The following is an 18,492-nucleotide window of genomic DNA, read 5'->3' as shown; positions in this document are numbered from 1 at the left end:
TGGAGAAGAGTATTGAATGTACCATGGACTGCCAAGAAAACAAACAGATTCATCCTAGAGAGGGTTAAACCAGGCTGCTTCTTGGAGGCAAGGATTCTGGGGCTTCGCCTGACATACTTTGGACATGTTGTAAGGAGAGACATGTCTTTAGAGCGGGACACCATGCTGGGTAGAGTGGAGGGACGGCGCAGGAGGGGAAGACCCTCTATGAGGTGCATTGATTCAGTGACTGGGGTAATTGGGATGGGTGTGTCAGAGGCAATGAGATTGGCACGGGATAGAGCACGGTTTAGGGCTATTGTACATAGGATCACTTTGAGTCGCAAACGACTCGATGGCACATAACAACAACAACAATAACAGGGCTATGTTGTTGTTGTTAGGTGCCATTGAGTCAAGTAGGACTCATAGCAATCCTATGAACAGCCATACTGAAACCTGCTCTATCCTGTGCCATCTGAGACAGTAGAGCCCATTGCTGAAGTCACAGTGTCAATCCATCCTGTTAGGGGGCAGGAGTCAGTTTTGCTAACCCTCCATCTTTCCAGCATGATGTCCTTTTTTCAAGGAACAGCCTCACCTAGCTACATGTCCAAAGTAGAAAAGATATTGTTAGGTGCCGTCGAGTCGCCTGTGACTCATAGAGACCCTATGCACAACAGCCCTAAACCCTACTCTATCCTGTGCCAATCTTATTGTATCTGACACACCTAGCCCCATTACCCCAATTACTGAATCAATCCATTTCATTGAGGGTCTTCCCCTCTTGCGCTGCTCTCCACCCTCCCAAGCATGATGTCCCTCTCCAAGGACTGGTCCCTCCTTGCAACATGTCTAAAGTATATTAGACAAAGCCTCAGAATCCTTGCTTCCAAGGAGCAGCCTGGTCTCACCCTCTCTAAGACAAACCTGTTTTTTCTCCTAGCAGTCCATGGTATATTCAATAGTCTTCTCTAGCACCACAGCTCAAACGCATCAATTCTCCTTCTATCATCCCTAGTCATTGTCCAGCTTTCTGATGTATACCAAGTAATTGCAAAGACTATGGTTCAAAATTGGGAAGGGTGTACGCCAAGGATGCATCCTGTCTCCATAACTTTTCAACATGTATGCAGAGCAGATTATCCGAGAGGCTGGGCTCTATGAGGAGAATTGTGGCATCAGGATTGGTGGAAGATCTATTAACAATCTGTGTTATGCAGATGACACAACCCTGCTTGCTGAAACTGAGAAGGACCTCATGCACTTGCTGCGAAGGGTCAGGGACTGCAGCCTTCAGTATGGACTGAGGCTCAATGTCAAGAAGACAAAGATTCTCACCACTGGACCAATTCGCAGCGTCAGGATGGATGACGAAGAGATTGAGAGTGTTCACAGCTTCGGTTTGCTTGGCTCCACAGTCAACACTCTTGGCACCAGCAGTCAGGAAATCAAAAAGTGTATTGTGATGGGAAAGTCTGCTGTTAGGGACCTCTCTCAAGTACTCAGGAGCAACAGTGTCTCTCTGGAGACTAAGGTGTGCCTGATACAGGTCATGGTATTTGCAATCGCTTGTTATGCATCAGAGAGTTGGACAATGACTAGGGAGGACAGAAGGAGAGTGGATGCTTTTGAGCTGTGGTGCTGGAGAAGGGTACTGAATGTACCATGGACTGCCAGGAAAACAAACAGATTTATCTTGGAGAGGATTAAACCAAGCTACTCCTTGGAGGCAAGGATTCTGGGGCTTCGTCTGACATACTTTGGACATGTTGCCAGGAGGGACGTGTCCTTGGAGAGGGACATCATGCTTGGGAGGGTGGAGGGACAGCGCAGGAGGGGAAGGCCCTCTATGAGATGGATTGATTCGGTGACTGGGGTAATCGGGATGGGTGTGTCAGAGCGGTGTGGTTGGCGCAGGATAGAGAAGGGTTTAGGGCGGTCGCTATGAGTCAGAAATGACTCGACGGCACATAACAATGACATGGCCTGAATAAGGTCCACCTTAGTCTCTAGACTGACATCATTGCCGTTCAGTACTTTGGAGAAGTCTCTGACAGCACTTTCCCCGTACAATTAATCTTTTCATTTCCTGGATGCTGGTACCAAGAGTGTTGATTGTGGAGTCAAGCAAATTAAAGCTGTTAACAATTTCAATCTCTTCACCATCTATCATGATGCTGCCAATCGGCCCAATGGCGAGAATCTTTGTTTTCTTTATGTTGAGCTTCAATCCATATTGAAGGCTTCAGTCCTTGACCTTCTACAGCAAGTGCTTCAGGTCCTCCTCAGTTTCAGCAAGCAGGGTTTTAGATACCAACAAAGATAGCTTTTCTTGAACTAATCACAGCTTGCCCCAGGGCATTGGTAAAATGTTGTGGCTTACTGAAGGAGGTATGGAATGACTCCTCTAAGTCTCAGAGCAAGGGTACAAGGCGAGATTGACTGACTCACCGTGTGAAGAAGTGCAGAAGTGCAGTCAAGTTAGCTAACAGTGGAGCTAGTTAGAAAGTGCTGCCTGCTTTGAGGAAATTGCAGCTGTCCTGAGAGCACAAAAAGATACTGCTACTGACTCACTTTGGTAAGGGTGTAAAGGTGGTGGGGTTAAGCGGTGTTGACTTAAATAGGGCGATTGACTGACAGTGGCATTTGCGGGGAGATATATGACAGGACTCCAAGGCTCATAACAAGGGCAGGCCGGATGGCAAACTCGTCTATGACTGTTGACAACATGATTGGCTAACAATGTGATAGACAGCCTCACACAGAAGAAGAACCTCTGGCAATCCCTGCTAGAAGCGCTGTGGACACCGCCCCGCCCAGACGCACACTGGGAAACCGCGGGCGAGAAACCGCCTTTGGGACCGGTCGAGGTAGCGGGGAGGGTTTCAGTCAAACTAGCCTGTTGGTCTGCGCGGGCGCCGCTCGCTATACAGCGTGGCCAATAGGCTGTGCGTTCGCGGTCACGCCCGCGCGAGCTCTCTTCTCGCGAGGCCGGATAGGCCCGAATGTAGTTAGCCGTGGGGAAAGATGGCGGAAAATTTAAAAGGTGAAGTAGTGGCGGCAGTTGTGCGGGTCCCCTGACCAGGCCAGGGTGGGCTGGAGAGATGACGGACGTCGTGGTCTAGGGGCCCAGAGTGTTAAGCGATATAGCCGGTAGCCGGCAGCTTGGTGCAGAAAGCATGGGGCTCGGGAAGCGCGGGCCTGGTGCGCGGAGCTGGGCGGGGCTGTGGGAAAGGGTGCTCATGTCTTGGAACTCGGCGGGCACGGGGCGAACGTCGGACGCGGAATGGGACAGGTATGGGACAGGCGCCCCAGATAAGACCGGCGCATCTACATGTAAAGGGATGTTTACAAGGCCACGCACGCGCGCGGGAAAATGCACCCCCAGTGACCGTTATCTGCCACATATCCACGCGAGATGAAGAAAAGGGAAGGAAGGGGGCTAGACCTAGGGTATAGGTAGTAAGTGATCTACTTAGTGAGAGCAGGGGTAAAGAGATCTTTGAGGTTTGGAGTAGAGAGGTCTACTCCAGGCGGAGAGATAAGGCAGTGGACTCTCCCGTGTTGAATAGGAGTGATTTTCTCTGTACGGGACAGGGTTAAGTAGGTGCCTGTGTCAAAAATGCTTCCGGGAGCTCAGAGACCACAACTGTGGAAGAGTGCTCTGAGAATGAGAGATGCACCAGGCCTTCTTGAGGTGGGACACTTCTAGTGTGGTTTAGGGAGTTTGGAAAGTGGAAGCAAGCCTGGACACAGGCCAAGAGTATGGAAGAAAGATGGAGTTGAAAAACCTAGGCTTGCTTAAATGGAGGAGTAAAGTATACATTCAATAATTTTTAAAAGCTCTTATATGGTTTTAGGTTGACATACTATTTCATCATTAGTTTAAATAAACCTGGTTTATTATTTAATGGGAGGTAGAAAATATTAAACATTTAAACACTATTACAGGTGGCATAGTCACGGTGGACTGCCTGACAGTGGCCAGTTTGAATCCACCAGCAGCCCCAAAGGAGAAAGACGGCCGGTTTTTTCTCATGCCATTTAGGGCTTTGGAAAAACTGCTGGACCGTCAGCTGTAAGTTGATTTTGACTTAACCAGCAATATGCAGTTTAAAAATAGAATGAGAATTGACTACACCTGGAAAAGGTTTTATGAAATGATTTGCTAAAATGGCTTCCAGAGGAATATGCCTAGAATCAAAGAAATCTTTATTTTTAAAATCTGTTTCTCTTAAAAAGGTGTGTAGCTGAAGAAAACATTCCAGGTATATTTAAAGGAATAATTACTAATGTACACTACTTTGCCTGTTCCTGAATTCAGAACATTCCTTTGGGCTAGCTTTCCCCTTCACAGAAATAATGAATGAGACAGTGAAAGTCAAATTAGTGTGGGGAAAAAAAGTAGTGGAGTTTAAGATACCATGACTAACCAATCAAGGAAGTTTTCTGTAATATACTGCCATTCCACATTCTCTTATTTAAAAATTCTTAAATCTAAAAAGCCCTGAAAATGGAAATATTTTCCTAAAATTGAGCACCATTCATTGGCAAATTAGATTATAAAGTAAGACTATTTAAAGCTACCATTTTATATCTTTATTTGTCTTGTTTAATGTGAAAATTATTACATTATTACATTTACTGTATATATATTAATACATTTGATTATAGCATGATGCCTTTGACCATGCTATGAGTGTTAACTAATATATAGTAGATACTTAGAAATACACATTTATAAAAATAAACGTTTATAGATTCTCATCATCCTCCAGCTTCAGATAAGATATTGTGGACCAGTCTTTCCAGTTTTGCCTCTATTTTGTGCCTTGGAGGTTTAATCCCCCTTTTCCCTTGTATCAGTAGGTGCATCCTATACTGAGGGGTGTGTGTATAGAGTGGTTGTACCTTTCTTTTGCAAAGTGGGCAGAAGGATGATCAGAACCTGAAGCCTAGGCTAGTTGACTGGAAGTTTTAACACATGGTAGTGGTAGTTTGAAGCTAGGATAATTTATTCTTTTAGGACAATCTATGCGTCAAACTACTTTGATGATTGCTTCAGTAGTAACGTTGAACAGTGGGCCTTGGGGTTCAAGGATGGTGTACATTTTGGTTGTGGAAGGGCCTTTGCTCCAGAAAGACCTGTGGATTAACTTTGACTCTGCAACAGTCCTTGGAAGACCTTGGGGAAGATTGGGGTCCTCTTTGGCACCTAGACTGGCCACAAAACCAGCAATAGTTCTTCTTGTTCCAGGCTGCAGCGTGTGTTGCAAGTCTTCTCGGAATCAGCTACAGGATCTATGTCGCCTGGCCAAGCTCTCCTGTCCTTCCCTTGGTGTTTCCAAAAGGAACCTCTATGATTTTGAAGTCGAGTACCTGTGTGATTACAAAAAGATTCGGGTGAGTCTGGGGACCATGACCCTGGGGGATGTTTCTTACTTGCCCTCTTACCTCTTACTGACTTCATCTGTTTCCAAAGAGAATTTTCTCCTTTGATCCTAAAAGATAGCATCTCCCATTTTATAGTAGGGAAAGAAGTTACTTTCTGAGGGAACTGAAGCCTGGATGAATCCCCAAATAAGTCTTTCACTCCCACCTGCTTAAGACAACAAACCAATTGTAAAGATTGAGACTACTTCTTAGATGCTGAGCCCAGGAGTGAAGGTGATGATAGTAATAACAGGGTGCTAGCCTCTTCCTAAGAAACCTATTTAATTTCCCCAACTATGAAGTGGGAACTGTTGTCATTGCTAAGTAAGGGTAGTTAGGAGAACAGACTAGACCTAGCATGCTTGGATTCAAATCCTGGCTATATAACCCCAGGCTGTTTACCTAAAATGACTTTATTTCATTTACCTCATCTGTAAAATAGGGATGATAATGACAATATCTAGCTTGTAAAGGATAAGGAGGGAGTTCTGGTGACCAAGTGGTAAGAAGCTGCGCTGCCAACCTAAAGACACACAGTTCGGATGTGTGAGCTGCTCCTTGGGAGAAAGATGGGCAATCTCATGAAGTTTACTACCTCAGAAAACCTACTGGAGGGTCAGCTGTGAGTCAGTTCTGATTCAGCGGTACATAACAACATAGGGTAATGAGAAAGAAATTAGTTAATAATACATGGAAAATTCTTAGACTGGAACCTGCCACAGTGAATGCTAGAAAAATGTTAGCCATTTTCTTGGTTTGTTTTTTTTCCCCTCTGTGATTCTTGTTTGCATTCATCCTTCTTTGCTCTCCCTTTTTGTCCTCTGAGCATTAGCCCTGGGCCAGTGCAGTGCTGCCCTTTTGATTGTGTGTGGTTCTGAGGACTGAACAGCTCTTTGGAGGTACTGTTCACCTTATAGAGCTCAACTGTTTGACTGAAAGTTTTGCTATGGATTGGGGCTTAAAGAGTGACTAAGGAGCATAGTTTTGGAGGGCACTACCAATTTCTGTTAATACAACTTGGTACTAGCAGTCAAGAGATCAGGAGATCTATTGCATTGGTCAGGGACCTCTCCAAATTATTGAGTAGCAATGATGTTAGTTTGAGGATTAAGATGCTCCTGATTTCAGTCCATGGTCTTTTTAATCACTTGTTATGTTGCTAAGGAGCCAGGCAATGAATAAGGATGACAGAAGAATTGATGCCTTTGAAATGTGGTTTTGGAGAAGAGTACAGAGTATCCCATGGACTGCCAAAAGAACAAATACATATGTTTTGGAGAAAGTGCAGCAGAGTGCTCCTTGGAGGCAAAAATGATAAAGCTCCATCTCACATACTTTGCGCATGTTGCTAGGAAAGGCAGTCCATTGGAGAGGGACATCATGCTTGGGAAAGTTGATGGATGGTGATAAAGAGAACGACCCTCAACCAGGTATATTGATACAGTGAGTGCAGCAATGGGCTTGAGCTACCAGTTTATGAGGACGGCACAGGATAGGACAGAGTTCAGATAGGTTGTTTATAGTGTCACTATGAGTCATACTTGACTCAATGGCACCTAACAACAACAGCCAGTTTCTATCAGATTGATAACCCTGGCCATTTTTATGATTTTGGGTTTTATTCTACATTTATCTCCCACTCTATTAGAACCTCCTTTTGTGCTCTCTTTAAGAGTTGTCTGTAGTGGTTAATGTGACACTCTCTAGACCTTCTGGTCTCTGGGTCATGGAAGTTGAGGTTCAAGATGTCTTATTAGTGCTGTAGATTGTTTACATGCATCTTTGAATTTTTCACTCTTTCCTCCATATTTTTATTTATACATGAGAAAACTGTGGCCCAGCAAAGTTAAATGACTTGCTCAACATCACAGAGGGTTAGGTGGATGCAGGGGAACACATTTCAGCCAAATGGTGAGATGATAGTGGTAGTGAGGATGGTTTGAAATGGTTCGATTCCAGAGATACCTTGAAGGGAGGGCTGGCATAATTTGCTGAAGGTGGATGTGGAGAGTGTGACACAATGAGGAGTGAAGGACACAAGGCTGATGTTACTTGAGATGGAGAAGATAATGGAGGGAGTAGGTTTGGGAGATTAGATTAAAGTTGGAATTTGGAAACTGGTAAGTGAATTTGAATTTAAGAGGGTCACTATGAGTCAGAGTCAATATGGCAGTGAATTTGGTCTTTGGTTTTGAATCCTCCAGAGCCTATACTTTCTGACGGTTACATGGAGTCATTCTAGAAAAGAGAGGAGAGGAATAATTCATCTGCATTGTAGAAGTCCGAAGTCCTACAGGGGCTTGCTCAAGGGTCACACCATTTAGTGATGCCTTTGTCCCCTGCCTCCCAACAGGAACAAGAATATTACCTGGTAAAGTGGCGTGGATACCCAGACTCAGAGAGCACCTGGGAGCCACGGCAGAATCTGAAGTGTGTCCGCATTCTCAAGCAGTTTCATAAGGACTTGGAAAGAGAGATGCTCCGTCGACATAACCGGTCAAAGCCACCTCGGCATTTGGATCCAAGCTTGGCCAACTACTTGGTCCAGAAGGCTAAGCAAAGGCGAGCACTAAGGCGGTGGGAGCAGGAGCTCAATGCCAAGCGTAGCCACCTGGGACGCATCACTGTGGAAAATGAGGTGGACCTGGATGGGCCTCCAAGAGCCTTTGTCTATATCAATGAGTATCGTGTTGGTGAAGGCATCACACTTAACCAGGTGGCTGTGGGCTGTGAGTGCCAGGACTGTTTATGGGCTCCTGTTGGAGGGTGCTGCGCAGGAGCATCACTGCACAAGTTTGCCTACAATGACCAGGGCCAAGTGCGGCTGCGAGCAGGGCTACCTATCTATGAGTGTAACTCACGCTGCCGCTGTGGCTATGACTGCCCCAATCGAGTGGTGCAGAAGGGCATTCGCTATGACCTCTGCATCTTCCGCACAGATGATGGACGTGGCTGGGGTGTCCGCACACTGGAGAAGATCCGTAAGAACAGCTTCGTCATGGAGTATGTGGGAGAGGTATGGAGATGGGACATATGTATGTGTCTGCAGCTCTTTCCATCATGTGTTTCCAAAGTGTGTGCCTTGCTGTCCTCACTGTGTGTGTCTTAAATGTTCCTGCTTTCCCTGAGGCTTTTAATCAAAGTGTGATAGGGACATCCTGGCAAGGCCAGTATTCTAAGCTGGAACACACAAGTGTAACCTTAAAATATTTATAGGTTTAGTTGACTTCATGGGGGGGGTTACGTGACTACCAAGAAGGAAAAGTGGGAACAAATTCAGGTACACATATTGGGCACAGCACTGTACTCCCTGAAAAAGCACTTGCTTTTCTCATTCATCTGTACAAAAGGAACACTGATGGCTTTGGAGAGAGGTTGGATACTTCCTACATTACATTTTCAGGACACTGAAGAAAAGGAGGGTGTATTAGGGTAGGTTAGATACTGTAATAAATAACCCCATGGTTTCTTTTCTTTTTTTAAAATTTTTATTTATTTATTTATTTAGTTAGTTAATGTGTGTACCATCAAATTGGATCTGACTGGTACAGGAGGCGATTGTTCCTCCTTTTTCAGCAGAGCATCTGGTGGATTTGAACCTTGCACCTCTGGGATTGCAGTGCAGTTTCCTGCCACTAGGCCACCAGAGCTCGCCAACCCCATGGTTTCTTATGTGAGAAGTTTGCCTGTTCATATGAGTCTAGTATGTGTGTTTGCATGAGCATCATTTCAGAGTGACTTGAGGAGCTGTGCTCTTTCTTATGCCTTTGATTTGGTTTAGCACCTTGGAATCCACCACCAGATCTTCAGCATTGCCTGGAAGTGGGGTGGAGTGGTTTATAATGGGCCAGACCCAGACGGTAAACATCATTTCTGCTCACACTCAATTCCTGGAACCAAGGAAGGCTGGAAAATAAACATTAGCTGAGGGCTTCAGTGGAAAACAAAAAGAGAGTTTAGGTGAATAACTATCATGTGTCAGCAGCAGAAAGTGTTATCGTCTAAGGTTGTATTTCTCACAAGAAGTGTGAAATGTAGCGGGCATTTTGGGTGGACCAGTTCTTTGTTATATAGAACCATTTCATGTGTGGAGATGGAACATTTAGCATCTATGGGCTTTGCTTATTTAAATCATGTGTGTCCTGTCTTGGTGCTTCCCTGTGGAAGTATGTCCATGTATTTCCAAGACTCCAAAGGGATATGACATGGTTTGAAAGTGACAGAAACTAGTTTAATGAACACATATTTGAGAGTGTCCACATTGAGGAAAAAATAGAGAGGGTCATACTCAAAACGATCATTAGGCAGAGCAATATACATTCCAGAGGACCCAAACAGTTTGAATAAGGAGATATACACACCCAGATAATTCTGGGTCTCATAGAGGAAATGTCCATTATGTTGAAGGACCCTGACAGTCTGGAGGAAGGAGATACTCATATTCTAGAGGTTCTGATAGGCTGAAATAAGAGGTGTCCTTAGCAGAAGAGATGCTGAGCATCTGAAAGAAAGTGAGCTCATACACTCTAGATGACCTTAACCATCTGGAGGAGAAGATGACCGTTATAGAGGTAGAAGTCCAGAGGGGAGGTATCTACACACTCACTGTTTTGACAGTTTACAGGAAAGCTGTGTGTAACACAGAGGATCCTGACAGATGAGTAGGAGGAAGAATCTCACAGGCAGCTCCAAAGGCCTCTGGTCCTGATATTTTTCTGACCTTCTACACTGTAGGAACTCTAGTGGTTTTGACATTCAGCCACTCTAGTGGCTAAGACATTCAGTTAATAACAAGGTCAGTGGATTAAACTCACCAGTTGCTCTGCAAGAGAAAGATAAGGTAGCTTGCTTCTGTAAAGACTTACAGTCTTAGAAACCTTATCAGGCAGTTCTGTTCTGTCCTACCATGATTTACTGTGAGTTGGAATCAACTCAGTGGCATTGGTTTTGGTTCCTCCATCCTTTAAACATCAGGGTTTCCAGGGACCCTCTGACTGCATTTCCTACTTTCTACCATTTCTTAACCTCCCTTCCACCACACTTGGCAATTTTTAGGCTCCTTCAACTTTGGGTCCCAACACTACTAGAACCAATCTCATCTTTCTGTACTTCCCCTCTGGAGAGACAGTGTAGCAAAGTAGCTAGTGTGGACCCTAGTGCCAGACTGCCTGAAATTGAATTCCAGTGCCACCAGTTATCTGAACTATCTCTTGGTTTCCTAATCTTTAAAATGGGAACAATAATAGTTCCCATTTTACACACTTGTTTTAAGAATTAAATGAGTTAATATTTTATTGGGGGAAAAGCACTTGACTAGTGTTTAATACACAATTGTGAGGTGCTTTCGAGTTGACTCTGACTCATCGCTACTCTGTGAACAACAAATCAAAACACAGTAAACCTTCAGTGAATATTATCCATTACAGTCAAAATTTAAAAATAGAAAATTCCCTGAAAAGCAAAAAAAATTCATGTAACCCCTTTGACTAGATAATGCAGTCTGATCCAGTAGGGGCCTATTTATCTCACTTGGTATGAATACTCATACATTTTCTTATAGAAGTATTAATAATTTGATGTAAGAAATATACTTGATGTCCTTACCTACTTTACGTTAGGGTTGTTAAGGAGCCCTGATAAGTGTAATGCTTAATATATTGGGCTGCTAACAGAAAGGTTTCCAGTTCAAATCCTTCTCTGCAGGATTAGAACTTTCTGTTATGGACAGTCTCCTTACATAAAGATATACAGCTTTGGAAACCCAGTGGAGAGTTGTAAGAATCTAACTATGAGTTGGAACTAACTCAATAGCAGTAGGCTTGAATTTGTTTTGTTGTTGTTTTTTATTCACTTGAATATTAGTAATATAGGGAAGGCACTCCATGCTTTCCTTTTAAAATGTTCACATGACGGTTTTTTGTTTCTTCCCCCAACCCCCCAAAAAATCTCTCCGTTATTTTACCAGTGGTCCCTCCACTTGAGCTACCTTTATCTCCTTTGCACTCTTCCACTTTCTGTTCAGAACTCATTATTCCCATGAATAATGAACTCATTATTCCCATTCTCATCCAGAAGAGAACAATAATTGTATGTTTTATTGATTCTAAAACTTTTCTTCTTGTTTTCACATCTCTAAAATTGAGTTTGACTTGATTAAAAAAATTATTAGTAGCAGTTTTTCCTTTTTTTTTTTGTAAAGGGCACATAAACTAAAGGTGCAGCTTTGATTTTGACAAGATACATACATCTGTCTGGTCTGTCCACTTGCTGTACAGAGGTAACTCGTGGTGGCTGTGAAGCTGAACACTGAGACACTGATGTATTAAATGCGAGAATGGTTACCCATGGTGGACAGTGTTTGGTTCAGCTCCCCGATTAAAACAAGCTTGGAAGCAGGAGTGGCATCCAGTTCTGAAATAGCTTGCCTCCGGAAACTCTGAACCTGGAGAAAGGATGAAAGTTATACAAGTGTCCAGGTCTTTTGTTCTTAGGGCCATTATGAGTCGCCTACGACTCAACGACACTTAACAACAACATTACTCATAATCACTTGACATTGCTCAGTGTCTAAATTAATGCAAAATAAAAACAGCTTTCATATCCATGATCTTTTTGGCTTTTCCAACAGCTTCTATCAGATTAGAATTAATGTCATTATCCTATTCTACAGATTAGGAAATTGACATTTAGCGCTCAGAGCTGCCAAACCATTGTTGTTGTATACCGTAGGATTGGAACTGACCCATAGCTGACCCTCCAGCAGGTTTTGGGTTTTCAGAGGCACAGGAGGACATTACACATCCTTCTGTGGAGCAGCTGGTGTCCTCAAACAGTGGTGTGCCTTTGGGATTGCAGTGCAGCTCTTTGCCACTATTGGGTTAACAATGTATACAAATTTCATAAGTAAACCAGTATAAAATAATAATTAAAAAGCCCCACAGTCTGAAGAAACATTTTTAAAAAAACGTCCAAGTGTCTAAAATGATGCTTTATCAGAGTGGTTGGATTCTTTTTTTTTTTTTTTTCTGAGGAAACAAGCAGTAAGTGACTATCAGGATTTCAGGTCCAGGAGGGGGCAGAGCAACAGCCTTACAAAATTTTGTTTCCTACTCACTTTAGCACCCTTTCCAAGCTGCCAGCTTTTATTGTATCTGTCTTCTCCAGTGATTCTAGAAGGCTTCTCAGGAATGGGGACATGGACTCATTTGTTCTCAAGTTTTCAGAGTGGATTAGCCATTAGAGTAGAAGAAACCATTTGTGCCCTGGAAAACTTGCAATATGACTCATTCCTGGTGAAACTGGAGCAAGTAGGGGCAGAACAGGTGGAAAGATAAGAGATTGTGAAGGGAGGGAACAGGACAAAATAAACATGCTAATGCCTCATCCATTCTGTTCATGGGGCCATGAGCGTCTTGACTTTTGGTCTTAGTGTTTAATTAGAAGTGGCTAGCTGCTAGCGTAGGGTGGGACATGAAAGGTTCAGAGAGGCTGCCCAGAGATGTAGCATCCGTTTGGATGTCACTTCAGGGAAAAGTGAATGTTCTCCAGGAGGGAGAATGGGGTTTTTTTTCCCTTTCTAGTAGGGTGACTGGGTTGGGTTTTTTCTTTTTTTTTAGTGGTTTGCTTACAAAGTTCATCTACATTGTGTTTCACACTATTCTTCATCCATATTGCGATTCATACATTCTCATGCATTATGTTTTATAAAATCATTCACCATTGGACCTTGCCCATCATTACCCTGTCTTTTCACCTGGATCCTTCCATTTCCCAGCTCCCACCCACCAAACTGTGCAACCCTGTGGTTTCATGCCTGCCCATCCTGAGCCCTCTCCACCTTGAGTTCCCATACATGTTTTACAAGTTATCCTTCTATTTTTACAATAATGGTCTTAGGCAGTATTTGTCCTTATGAGACTGCATTAGTTCACTCAGCATAAATGTGATTTTAACAAAAGTTTACAGAATAGTTGTCTTTTCATTCATTCATTGTTGCACATTTTCCTCCTTGCCATCCTTTTGCCCTACCCTGGAGGGAGAATGATCTTGATATACCCCTCCTCAAGGTACTGCTATGGCTTCTGTTGCATTCCTCAGGAAAGTGCCGACACTCCAACCTGGTGTCAAAGCCTTATAGGATCAGTAACTTGCTTCAGTTGATTTATCTCTTTGATTCTTCTTCAAACTCTGTCTACTCATCTACAACTTGCTGTGTGAATGTGTGAGTCTATCTCTGTCACCGGAATGTAACCTGAGGGCTGGACTGGGCCAAGTTCCTATGTCTCCTCTAGACTGTGACCTCTGAAGACAAGACCAGTGTTGGATCTGTGTCTCCCACCAGACTGTGATACCTCAGGGCAGAACCATTTCTGGTTCTTGTGTCTCCCCTGCTAGACTGAAACTCTGAAGACTGGAACTAGGCTGGTATAAGCCACAATAGAAATCTGTTAAATGGATAGACAAAAATTTGGGTCATGAAGGAGCTTTGGAATGGAGGTGTGGGCACTGTGTTCCAGTGACTCAGACTTGTTTTTATAAAGGTGCTATTGATCAGCATTTGGTAGGAAACTGAAGCTAGAATAAGGCAGGAAGGGAACAGGACATAGTCTTCTTGGCTAGAGAAAATGGAGGGTGTGCAAGACTAGAAGGGGACAGACTAGAAAGTAGGAAGAACATTGTCAATGGAAGGAACAAGGTGAGTCTTGGGTTTGCTTCTAATATTGAAAGTGGGAGTGGTGGTTGACAGTGTTGCCGGTAGGATATCACTTGGACAGAGAACAGGTTGCTGGGCTAGAAAGCATAATACAAATAAACAACATTTTTTTTTTAGTGGCTACTAGTCTGGCCCTGTTCTGTAAGGATTGGGTGTAGAAAAGTAATAGGAAAACTAGGACAAGAAAACGGACCTGACTTGGTCTAGAGGTAGCCTAGGCTGAGAGGGAATAGCCTTATCTCACATAGAGTGTTAACATTTGGGAATCACCAGAACATTGTACAAAAGAGGAAAAGTGGGACTAGAAGAGATGGAGAAAAGATTTTTGTCAGAGTAGGGTGGTAATCCATGGACAAAAATTGGAATGCAAGGGCAGGTTGGAGCTTGGATAACCAAGGTGGGGAGAAAGATTTGGGAGATTATCATTACCTTAAATGCTAGCTGTTGGCATTGAATAACCTGGGGACTGAGAGAGGGACACTCCTGCTATTCTTATCTCTTGTTTCTCTCATATTCTGGTTTTAACACTTTCTCTGAGTTTGTGGCCCTAGCTTTCTCCTGGGGTGGGGGGGTCTCAAACTCTCAGGAGTCTTTCTGTCTTTCTGGACCTGAATCTTCATTGATAGGATTCTGTCTCTGTTTCTGACTCTTGTCTTTTACAGAATTCCTTTCTTATTCATTCAGTGTCTCTTTTATACCCTCTCAGATCCCTCTCTAGATCTCTTCCCTTGCCCACCCTGATCTGTGCTGGCTTTTTTTCTCCACTACCCCCATCTCTATTGCACCCTGGGTCTCCTACTTTGTCCTTGCTCTGGATCTCTCTTACTCAGTTTCACAAGGGGTCTTTCTTTTGTACTTTAACTATGCACCTTGTTCTCATTTTTGTTGTTTCACATATATACTCTAGTGCATGCTGACTATACACTGTCATTATTTTGGTATATCTCTCTGAGTCCTTCTTACTCTGCCTCAAGGGCACTGGAGGCTCTGGAGATCCCAAAACAGTTCTGGCTAGGGGAATGGTGACAGGAGCAGTTTTTGGTTTGGTATTTTGTTTATTTTTTTTACTCGACATTTTGTCTAGCCTCTACCAGCTATTCTGAGACTCCCATTACCCCCTAGAGACCTGAGGGGTAGGTAGATGGGTGAATCTGGCCCCATGAGCCTGACAGACCCTCTGCATCACTTCCTTCCTCATGTGCTCATGTCTGTCAGCCATTGAGTTGACCCTGTCAAATGAGGTACCTCCCTGCTTATTTGTTGTTCTGTTCCTAGGTGGTGGGGGTGGTCAAATTAGGAGGGAGAAGCTGTGCTGGTCTTTCTCAACCTTCAAGGAAAATTTCCTTCTCCCCATGGCCCTTTCCTCAGATCATTACCTCAGAGGAGGCTGAGCGGCGGGGCCAAATCTACGACCGCCAGGGTGCCACCTACCTCTTCGACTTGGACTACGTGGAGGATGTGTATACAGTGGATGCTGCCTACTATGGCAACATCTCCCACTTTGTCAACCACAGTGTGGGTATTCCAGCAGATTGGCAGGTGGGCCGGGAGGGGCAAGCCAGGGCCCCTCCTCACCTTCCTGCTGTTCTTTCTTGCCCAGTGTGATCCCAACCTGCAGGTGTACAATGTCTTCATAGACAACCTGGATGAACGACTGCCGCGCATTGCTTTCTTTGCCACAAGGACCATCTGGGCAGGCGAGGAGCTCACCTTTGATTATAACATGCAAGGTGGGGGTGACAAGGGATAGGGCAATGGTGCACAGTTGCATGAGGCAGGAACATCTCTCCTCATGGGATACCAGTACCTCAGAGAACCAAGAGAAATGCTTTAGAGAGAGCATTAGGATGCTCTTCCTGACTTCCAGTTTCCCATCTGGACATTCCTGTCTACCTCTTGGGGCCCCCTCATTCCCAGTCCCTGGACACTCATACCGACTTCTCCCAAGGCTTCTGTGGGAGGAAGCTGAGGTAAAAAGTTAAGACATTCCTCCCATCTTAAGTCTTCTGTCTCAGTGTCCCTAATCCTGCACCCCCCTTCCTCACTTGTAACCTCTTTTTGGCCTTCTTCAGACCAAGCCTCTGGTTAACTCCTGCAGCCTTTAAACAGCCCCCTCCCTGATTAAATACCTCTGAGAAATGTCAGGGAGGGCTTTTGGCAGAGTTAAGATGCCTCTCTAGATGTCTGGTTGACTCTATTCCTGACCCCTGCCCAACAAAACTCTCCTAGTTTCCACTTGGTGGACTCTGCCACCCTGCAACCTCTACCCTTGTCCTTTTCAAAACATGTGTACACTCTTCATTGCTCAGCCTGGGCCCTAGCCCCAAACCACTAAGCTTAGACCCTCTCCTAACCCAAATTACAGTTCCTAAGATCTCTGGGTCTCAGGGTGAATGGTAGTGGGAAGCTTCATCAAGGCCTTCTAACAAGTCCCCTCCCCCCTTCTCTGGTTGTGACTTCACAGTGGACCCTGTGGACATGGAAAGCACTCGAATGGACTCCAACTTTGGCCTGGCTGTACTCCCTGGTTCCCCTAAGAAGCGAGTCCGTATTGAATGCAAATGTGGGACTGAATCCTGCCGCAAATACCTCTTCTAGCTCTTCGAAATCTGAGACCAGACTGACTGTAAGGGCCTGATGCCGCATTCCTACCCATCCACTACTGCCCTCCTGTCAGAAGAATGACTGTCAGAACATCCTACCTGCCACTCTCTGCCCCCACATGTTCTGTGGTCAGGGCTTTAGGGCTGCGGTGAGGACTGACTTGAGGAGTCCCCTCTCCCTGTCTCAGCCCCATCTGTGGCTGCACTTACAAACCCCTTGCCTACTCTGAGAAGTCATTTTTCTACAAAGGGACTTTTTATAGTTGAGATACATGGTTTGTTAAGGAGGTTCAAGGGGTGAGGTCCAAGCTATCCCCACAATAGAAAAATGTTTTTGCACCTGCTTCTGCCTGGAGCTTTAGAGATCTGTTACATGCTTCTGCCCTACTGCTTCAAGAATATAGGGAAACAACCCTACATCAGGTAGACCTAGTCAGATGCCAGAGTTCCCAGACCTACCCAGTATTCTCTGGGGCTAAAATCTTTATGTTAGTAAAATAAAAGGATTGGGGCTGAGGTTGGTTTCTGCTTACAGTGACCCTAGTGATTTTTGTGGAAGCTGTTGGAATGCTTCTTTAAGGGCTGTCTCTTCAGAAAAGTGGGCACCCACCTACTGTATTGAGGGCTGGATGCCTGTAACCCACTGGCCAGTGCTAGCAAGATAGTCTCAGCTTTTCTGTTCTATGAGATGGTGCTGGGACTGAGATCTGTCTTCAGGGAATTGAGAGAGGGCCCAGGAGATTGTGGGAGCTCTGAGGATGCTGGGAGCCCAGACTCTGGGGTAATAATAATTGCTGGATCTACTTGAAGCCAAGACCTAGGGGGATAGGCATAGATACTACTTAGGACAATAATGTGCATTGGTGGAATGCTTGTGAGTGCTAGGCATTGGGCAGAGCACCTGCCCCATGTGGATTATCTCAGGGAAATCTTAAAAACCAGAGTTGGATCCCAGGAAAGGGCCCATTTGGCATATGGAGAGGGAAAGGACAAGAATTGAGTGTATGTGGGACTATGGCTTACCCCCTAGGGTATAGTGACACAAAAGGGGCATCTAGCTGCCTGTCAGCGCCACACCCTAACCCTTCATACTCACCCTGGGCTTGCTTACTTCAGATGTGAAAATGGTTAAGGTTATGATGGCTGTCTCACTCCTTGAATCCCCTGTGAGGCTTCTCTAGGAAACCTGTGAACACGTGTGCCGAGAATGCCCCTGTGTGGTTGTGTGCCCTTTTCTCAGATGCCATATCTGTAGCTCTGTGTCCTTTTTCCTCTACCTCTTTGCCCCTGCACCTCACAAGATTGACTTTCAAGTATGAGTTGAATCTGGCGCCCTCCAAGCCTGGAGTGAGCATCAATAAAATGGGTTATTTTTTGAAGAAACTAAGATGCGGCACCATGTGGAAGTTGAAGTTGAGGAATGAGAGACTGAGATCTATGGTTGCCTGTAAACATGTTTCCCAAACCTCAGCCATTTGATAATCCTCAGTTTCTGCCACCACAGCATACCACTTTCATATGTCTGTATTTACATCATATCTTGTCCCAAAATAAACTTGCATAAAGCTTTCTTGCAAAAGCTTTATATTTTAAAAGGTACTAAAAAAACAAAATGTTTAGTATATCTCTGTCTAAAAGAAGAAACACATTTTCATTTGCTATGAGGGAAAATAGGTTTCTCATGAGAAACCTATATGTGGACCAAGAGGCAGTCATCAGAACAGAGGAAGGAAACACTGCATGGTTCAAAATTGGGAAAGG

At 44.5% G+C, this 18,492-nt stretch overlaps 1 protein-coding gene across 1 annotated transcript; it reads left to right on the top strand.

The window, feature by feature from the left end:
- Positions 1-2,959: 2,959 nt before the first annotated feature.
- LOC102873235 (histone-lysine N-methyltransferase SUV39H1-like) lies at positions 2,960-16,948 on the top strand. The gene is made up of 6 exons (XM_006902705.1): positions 2,960-3,028; positions 5,240-5,385; positions 7,769-8,431; positions 15,497-15,643; positions 15,729-15,858; positions 16,593-16,948. The coding sequence occupies exons 1-6, from the start codon at positions 3,010-3,012 to the stop codon at positions 16,724-16,726; spliced, it is 1,239 nt and encodes a 412-aa protein (XP_006902767.1). The 5' UTR covers positions 2,960-3,009; the 3' UTR covers positions 16,727-16,948.
- The last annotated feature ends 1,544 nt before the right edge of the window (positions 16,949-18,492 follow it).

This window comes from Elephantulus edwardii, unplaced genomic scaffold (assembly GCF_000299155.1).
Source record: "Elephantulus edwardii isolate Elephantulus edwardi_28Jun2011 unplaced genomic scaffold, EleEdw1.0 scaffold00441, whole genome shotgun sequence".
In the NCBI taxonomy this organism is placed as follows: Eukaryota; Metazoa; Chordata; class Mammalia; order Macroscelidea; family Macroscelididae; genus Elephantulus; species Elephantulus edwardii.
The sequence above is the reverse complement of the archived record's forward strand: the minus strand, read 5'-3'. Positions and strand labels throughout refer to the sequence as shown.

Bases quoted from the DNA above. Each gene is read 5' to 3' on its own strand.
- LOC102873235 (XM_006902705.1), top strand. The intron at 15,644-15,728 runs GTGGGTATTCCA...TTTCTTGCCCAG, and splicing joins CCCACTTTGTCAACCACAGT to TGTGATCCCAACCTGCAGGT. The intron at 15,859-16,592 runs GTGGGGGTGACA...GTGACTTCACAG, and splicing joins CTTTGATTATAACATGCAAG to TGGACCCTGTGGACATGGAA.